General features: G+C 44.1%; 1 protein-coding gene across 1 annotated transcript; it reads left to right on the top strand.

Moving 5' to 3' along the window:
- Window positions 1–487: 487 nt before the first annotated feature.
- prelp (proline/arginine-rich end leucine-rich repeat protein) lies at window positions 488–7,547 on the top strand. Its single transcript, XM_071517820.1, has 7 exons — window positions 488–569; window positions 4,366–4,801; window positions 4,957–5,142; window positions 5,233–5,390; window positions 5,534–5,730; window positions 6,465–6,540; window positions 6,718–7,547. The coding sequence occupies exons 2-7, from the start codon at window positions 4,370–4,372 to the stop codon at window positions 6,806–6,808; spliced, it is 1,140 nt and encodes a 379-aa protein (XP_071373921.1). The 5' UTR covers window positions 488–569; window positions 4,366–4,369; the 3' UTR covers window positions 6,809–7,547.
- Window positions 7,548–7,803: the final 256 nt, after the last annotated feature.

Here is a 7,803-nt window from a genome sequence, read left to right as displayed (position 1 = left end):
GATCTGTGTGCAAACAATAGCAGAGTGGGTGGGAAGAGAGATGCAATTAGAGCCGGGCTTCCCTCAGCAGAGGTGCAGGGCAAAGTTGGCAGAACTTGACAAAGACTCCTCCTCCTCCACCATATAGAAACATATATTTTCGCTCATATGTTTTTGCCCATACAAGACAAACACTCCACTCTCATGCATGCTGCGATAGAATACAATACGGACAAACTGTGACACCGTTCAGACACATTAAAGAGCCTGGTCTTCAGGCAGGAATTGAGATTAAATCTCACTGGCCCTGAGCCAGGCAAGGGGGGGGGGGGAGAGAGAAAGAAGCACTGTGACCTTCAGAGGGAAAGAAGCCAGGGAACAGACCCAACAGGCAGCCTTGTCCACCAACGGAGAGAGAGAGAGAGAGAGAGAGAGAGAGAGAGAGGGAGGGAGGGATGGATGGGAGGAGGTTAGAGAGGGAGAGAAACAGAGGAAGAGGGAGGGAGGGGTAGGAAAAGAGTAAGAGAGGCAGAGAGAAGAAAAGACACAAAACTTGTGACTTGACAAAAGAGGGCAGGTACCAGAGGCAGGTAAGAAACATTATTTGTTGTTTCCAGGGGGGCCGTTTGAGATGTGACATGCTCAACAACAAGCAACAAGATATGAACACAGGCTGGGCAGACGTGTGCTTGTGTGTGTGTGTGTGTGTGTGTGTGAGAGAGAGAGAGAGAGAGAGACAGATAGGCAGAGAGAGAGAGAGAGGCAGAGAGGGGTGTGTGTATGTGTGTGTGTGTATGTGAACTAAGGAGAATCCTGGCAGAGGCACACTTGAGTCGTGCCTGTGTGTTTCTATAGAAACCCTGTGCCATACCAAGTGGTACTCTCTCCTCCAGGGAGCTGCCTTACAGCTCTACTCTGCTGCTTTTCTCCGCTTCTTTTCACCTTGCTCTTTTTCCATCAGTGAGTTGGCATTGCAGCAAAGTTAGAATATGAAGAGAGCGAAGCTTTAGCTTTGCTTACGAAAACAACCCTGTTGCTGACTTTGGCTGAGGCAGAAGAATCTACATCGTTCTAGTTTCAGCAGCTCTGCAGTTGGAGGTTTTCCAGATTGAAGGCTTTCCATGCAGTTCACTGTGGTTTAATAAAGAGGGCTTTTGTGATAATTCATATTACATGCTCTGCAATGAAGCAGTAATTTTAAGTAGTTTGTCATTAAAAATGCTGCTGGGTCATATTCCCAGATCAGAGTTGACCAACAGCCAAAGTAAAACTGAAGAGAAATGTTCTGGAACCACGAAAGCATCTCAGGCATGTACATATTTTAAAAACACAAGCTCTGGTGAATCGCTGGATGAACAGGCTGATTTTTAGAGGGTGTAACTCTAACTCTAAATCCCACTATGCAGTGTGTGAAGAATGTGAAAGGAAATCATTATCGGTCATGGCTCAGCTGGCTGTAGTATCGGGACAGAGAATCAGTGGTGACAGTGACCAGTCTGGCTGTGCAGTAAGACTGGAGAACAGACTGCCTGCCTGGGGTCTACAGGAGCCAGACAGTGCAGCGTGGAGAGTCCTGGTCCTGGTACTCTCAACTCATCTTTTTTTAACAACTTGGTCAGACAAAACAGTGTCTCTGCTAATACCCTCAGTGCAGATACAGTTACTGTACATGTAGTTCCAACTTTTGCCCTGTTGCTGCAGTATTGCCCCACCCACATGAGAAAATGTTTGGCAATCCTGCAACACAGAATATATTCTGGGTGGGTAGGGTGGGAGGAGAGCGGGGGATTCATGTAATAGTTATCACTGTAAAACTAAAACTGTTTGTGGGCCAAAGAACAGTCACAAATTAACTGCAGAGACACACTGACCCACTGAAATAGTGGTATGCTTGTGCTGAGATGCATAAACCAGTGAGTCGACCCTCTCTGACTGTAAGATGCCAGTTGCAGGCCAGACTGCCGGGCATGACAACAGCACAGGGGGATGAAAAGCCGGTCACACTGGCTGTTACTGTGAGCCGGGGGCTGGGAGGCTTTGGATGACTGAGAGGGAAAAGTAAAATCACACGCTAAGGGGCAGTGCCAGGGAACACCATCAGCCTGGGAGAAAAGTTCACATTTGTTTTTCCAGGCGGGACAGGTTCCGGCTCTAGGCCTCATTCCTGCCCCGTGATTCATATGTGATGTTTATCAAATTGGCCAGGAGCTTTCCTAACTGGAGCAAAGCGATTGGAAATTAATGGTGTATTTGTGCTCAAACATATTGTATTTTGACAGCTGGTTTTTGATTATTTGCAGTAGGCTTATGTTGATGAGGTAAAATGCACAGCGCATGCAAACACACACACACACACACACACACACACACACACACTCTGTATACAGTATGATCAGCATTAAGAGATGCAGTCAGCCCCTCCTTGTGAAGGGATGCAGTGTAGATAAACAGAAATGTATTTCCCTGGTCCCTCAGCCTTGGAAACCAACTGGGTTTATCTCCATGGCAACAGAACTGTTCCTGATGGTTAGTCAAACATCTGCACATCATCCTCTTCCAGTTCTGTGTGTATGAGTTTGTGTGCATGTGTCTGTGTGTGTATTATATGTGTGTGTGTGCTGTCTGTCTGTCCACTCTAACTAATGCATCCATCCTGTGGTCTGTCTTGAAGGACTGGTCTACTGAGGAGGGCATGGAGGTCACTCCATTTTACACACACAGAGCCAAGCTCATCTATATTACACACATCTGCTACACATACTTACAGCATTTATCAATCATACGCCTCAAATCACCTCCCCACTGCTCATTGATTTTCTGGTGCAAGTTCAAACTGTGTCTTTGATGAATTTGCATACAATATCATCAATACACTAAAATACAGTATAGTGAAGTAGAACCTCACGAATCTACACCACTCTGGAATGGGCTTACAGAAAGTGTACAGAAATCTTTAGAACACTAACAAGCACTACAATATCGAACGAAAAACAATTACGCACTATGCATGCACACATATTCCAAAACAACTTGAAATCGAGGGTTAAATACCATTAAATACATCACCACAACACTTTATAAGGAATGAAAATGAGAGAAAATGGGAGAGGTATATATGCCTGCAGTATTTGTGTGATTACAATGTTTAAATGGTAACATATTGGCTCCATCAGTGTCTCATTGGGATTCAATCTGGTTTCCGCTGGGCCTCTTCAGGGTCAAGGCAAGGCAAGTTTATTTATATAGCACATTTCAGCAACAAGGCAATTCAAAGTGCTTTACATAAAACATTAAAAGCATCAAGACAAAATGAAAAGGATAAAATTCAAATAAAAGACAAAGAAAAATGAAGTTCATTAAAGAGCTAAGAGAATAAAAACAAGAACAAAAATAGGCTAAAATAGAATAAGACAGGGGGTCAAGGGCCCTTACCCTTCCAGACCTGCTGTTTTCCCCTCCACGCTCACTCCCTCTGGACCAGTGCTGACAATGGAGCCTTTATCCTCAAACCTTTCCTCTCTCTTATGAATGTTTTTTTCCCTGTATCAGTATCTGCCCCACCTTCCCTCAAATTAAATCAAATTAATCAAATCACTCTGTCTTACTCTTTCTTGCTTGTTCGTTCTTGTGCTTGCACTCTCGCTCTCTGCCTCTGAAAGAGATTAGAGGGATTATAACAAAGCTAGGGATAAGTAGACGACTCTCTCTATCTCCCATGCAAGTAGCTTAGCTACTCTCTTTAGAGATCAGTAGGACATTACAGCCTTGGTGGGCAGCCTCCCTGTTTATATGAAAGCATCGTCATCCAGCAGGAGTGAGGAACTGCTGTGTAGAGCATGAGACAACAGACTGCTGAGGGTTTTGGCTGACAGTGCTCAGTGTTTTCATGGCTAAGATCCAAAAGAAAGTTGGTGGGCTTTTCTGGTCAAGGCATAACTGTCTAAGGGAAGGGGGGTTTGACTGCAACTTTTATGTTTGTCTTGATGCTACTTTCTTGGCCAGGTCTCTCTTGAAAAAAGGATTCTTAATGTCAGTGGGACTAAATAAAAGTTAAACAGAAATGAACAAACAGCTTCCCAAATTGTTGCTTACAGTATGTTTTCAATGTCAGCATTGCACATACCCTATATTATGTATTCAATTAGGAGAGTTTGTGTAGTAGTTTCTTAATGATTGATGTGTTTTTAAGAACTTTTACAAATGCTTGGTTGTCTTGTCAAATGTGTTGATAGGGCAGCTCTAGCTGCGGGAGTGTTGGTAATGGTGTTTGTGTGTGTGTGTGTGTGTGTGTGTGTGTGTTGGGGAGAGGTTGCTTTGCTATGTCTTTGCTGTATCTTGATGTTTTCTTCTTTACCTAATGTATGTAACTGTTGATACCTATCTTAGGACCATGAAGGCCGGTGTGGGACTCTTCTCCGCATTGGCTCTGTTCCTCCTAATGGGGGTAGTGTTCACCCAGAGAGCTCGGCCAAGGAAGCCCACCAAGCGCCCCACCACCGGCAGGAAGCCCCCTATCCTCCAGACTCCTGCACCGGGGCAGCCCGAGCCCCAGGAGCCCACAGACTTCCCCCCACCCATCCTGGGCCCACCGTCCATCTTCCCCGACTGCCCCCGAGAGTGTTTCTGCCACCCTTCCTACCCAAATGCCCTCAACTGCGAGAACCGGAACCTCCGTGTGATCCCGGTCATCCCATCCAGAATCCACTACCTGTACCTGCAGAACAACTACATCTCAGAGGTGACGGCAGAACCGTTCCACAACGCCTCTGACCTCCGCTGGGTCAACCTGGGCAATAACCGCATCCAACGAGTAGACAAAAAGGTTGGGTTCTGTTTATGTACTTTACCACAACTAACACCATTAACAACATAAACAATGGACTAAGACCAATGCAATCTATTTTTAGGAAAACCTGATCTAATATTTAATATTGTTCAAACTATCCAAAAAGCTGTTTCTCTGTGTCTCTCATGCAGGTGTTTGAGAAGGTCCCAGGGCTGCTGTACCTCTACATGTACCGTAACAAGCTGAAGGAGGTCCCTTCAGACCTGCCAGCAGGCTTAGAGCAGCTGCGCCTCGACAGGAACCATATTTCCAAGATCCCCGCCGGTGCCTTCAACAAGATGGAGCATCTGACTCTGCTAAACCTGTACCATAACCAGGTGAACCTCTCTGTTTAGATGTGCCTGCGTTGTGAGCACCTGTTTAGATATCAGCAGTTCTAACCAGAAGGAACCTGTCTTCCCTCTCAGCTGAGTGACAGTGACCTGGGAAAGAACACCTTTAAGAGCCTGAAGAACCTGATGCAGCTCAACCTGGCCCACAACACCCTGAAAAAGATGCCTGCTGGCGTGCCCAGTAGCGTCATACAGCTCTTCCTGGACAAGAACCGTATCGACGACATCCCAAGGCAAGTGTACAATGCACACAAAGATATTAACACGCACATGTACACGCATGATGAACACATGCACGCTCACACCGTACGTATTACACATTGACAGGATGTCAAATATCAAGATTGCGCTCTCTGACTGTCACCCCTATGTTCAGAAATTACTTCGAAGGCTTCAGTCACCTGGCGTTTATCAGGTTGAACCACAACCAGCTGAGTGATAAAGGAGTTCCTAAGGCTGTGTTCAACGTACCCACTCTGCTGGACCTGCAGCTGTCCCACAACCAGCTTGCTTCTGTTCCTCTCTTCAACGGCCACCTGGAGCACCTGCACCTCAATCACAACAGCATTGAGAGTAGGTTTAGCACCATCTTCAGAATATGAGAATATGAATATGAGATGAAGTCGCTCAAATGCAAATACCCTTATAAATAAATCCCTAACCCTAACCCTAACTTCAAACAAGTGAAAAAATAATCTGCCATAGAGTGAGACTTTCACTTCTCCAATCAACTTGTTTCAACTTGTCTCAAGAACTTTCTTGAACAGGTCATGATATCTAGAAATAAGATGGATCTCTCCACTCCACAGGTGTTAGCGTCTCTTCCTGGTTATTTGTCCATTTTAGAACTGATTTTAAGATTTTGTTGATTACTTTTAAGGTTTTCTGAACTTTTAATCCCTCTTGAGCCTGTGCGCAGCCTGAGATGCTCAGGCTTGGCTCTTTTCACTGTTCCTGTGTCCAGGCTAAAGACGAAAGGTGACCAGGCTTTTGCTGTCAGGGCCCCGCGGCTCGAACGGCCTGCCTGAGGAGCTTAGGCTGGCAAAGTCAGCATTATCTTTTAAATCACATCTTAAAACGTACTTTTATCGAAAGGCCTTTCTATGATTTTTGGCTTGATTTTGTCACTTTGTTTTGAAAAGTGCTATATAAATAAAGATAAACAAGTGAAATTATCTCACTACATTAGCAGATTTGTTTTAACAAGATCTTGAGACTAGACCTAAATAAATGGCTTTTTTTTTTAATTAAGAAAGATTTTTGGCAGTGTGTGATAGTGACTAACTGCGTGTCTGTTTCTCTGGCAGGTATCAATGGCACCCAGATCTGCCCATATAGCCTGCAGGCTGACGTCAGCGATCACAGTCTGGTGCCCAGATTAAGGTAGGTCACATTACATAACATCTCGGTACTCAGCAAGGAAACTGGTATGGTGGCAAACTTTGACAGGAAAAAAATATTAACAAAGAAATGAGATCAGGAACAAATGAGATTTAGGAAGTAGGAGTCATGGTAATGGCATGTGAAGCGCCTGTGTTTCTGACGCTGCTGGTCCCTCAGGTACCTGCGTCTGGACGGGAACCACCTGAGCCCCCCCGTCCCTCTGGATGTCATCATGTGCTTCAGACACCTCCACTCCATTGTCATTTAGAAGAACCGTGCCTGGAGGCCTAGAGGCACGCACACACACACACACACACACAGTCACATACACACATATGTATGCACACACACACACGCGCACACACGATCACTGTGTACAGACTGAGGTGAAGGCAAAAGGTACTCATTGAAACACAAACACAAGGTATATCCACACGTACATACTGTAGAATTGCATTATTGACAGAGGGACCCTAATAAAGAAGAAACTGTGTAAAGCTTTGAGAGTTTAAGCTGATTAACTTTGATAATAAATTTCATTGCTGCCAGATTCTTGAGCATCAGAACATTGCAGGACTGGTCTCCTCAAAGTAGTGATGTACCAGCATTTAAGATAAGGTTTTTGTAGCAGTTTATCTGTTTATCTGTATGTTTTTGTTTCTAATTATACGGATGCAAATGTAGCAAATACTAGAATGAGTAAAGCCTGAAAATACAAGTACATTGACAGACATGCTACAGATAGGGAGGGTAGTTATGCTCATGGCAGCATTACGACCGGCACATGATGTAACACTAGCAGGGGCAGACGTGACGAGAGGAGAGCTGTCACCATGGGAACAAACTGCTGTGGATATCCAGGTTAAAACATGACTACCATGTAGTTGAAACTGTCCTTGATGTGCCTGTGATTTTCAAGGTACTCCATGTAAAAATGTCATTCTATTCTTTTTTTGTATAAAGCAGCTTTGTACAAATAATAGAAAATAAAACCTTTTATTTGATCATTCATGTTTAATAAATAAATGAAAGGTTATCATACATTTGATTGGAATTTCTCACCTCCCTCAACAAAACATATGTTAGATCAACAAAACTTTACGTTAGATATGCTAAAGCTGAGACAAAAAACAATCACATGTAAATTCTGTTTTAGGGTTTTAGGGTAGATTTCCCTATTAGTAACAGTTACAAAGGGCCATTCAGAAAAAAAAAATAAAAGTTAAACTTGTCCCATAATTTAATATGAAAGATATGCTTCTT

This window comes from Centroberyx affinis, unplaced genomic scaffold (assembly GCF_046629955.1).
Source record: "Centroberyx affinis isolate AG114_WGS23_722 - 3 ecotype Tasmania unplaced genomic scaffold, CSIRO-AGI_Caff_v1 ptg000522l_1, whole genome shotgun sequence".
NCBI classification, from domain to species: Eukaryota; Metazoa; Chordata; class Actinopteri; order Beryciformes; family Berycidae; genus Centroberyx; species Centroberyx affinis.
The sequence above is the reverse complement of the archived record's forward strand: the minus strand, read 5'-3'. Positions and strand labels throughout refer to the sequence as shown.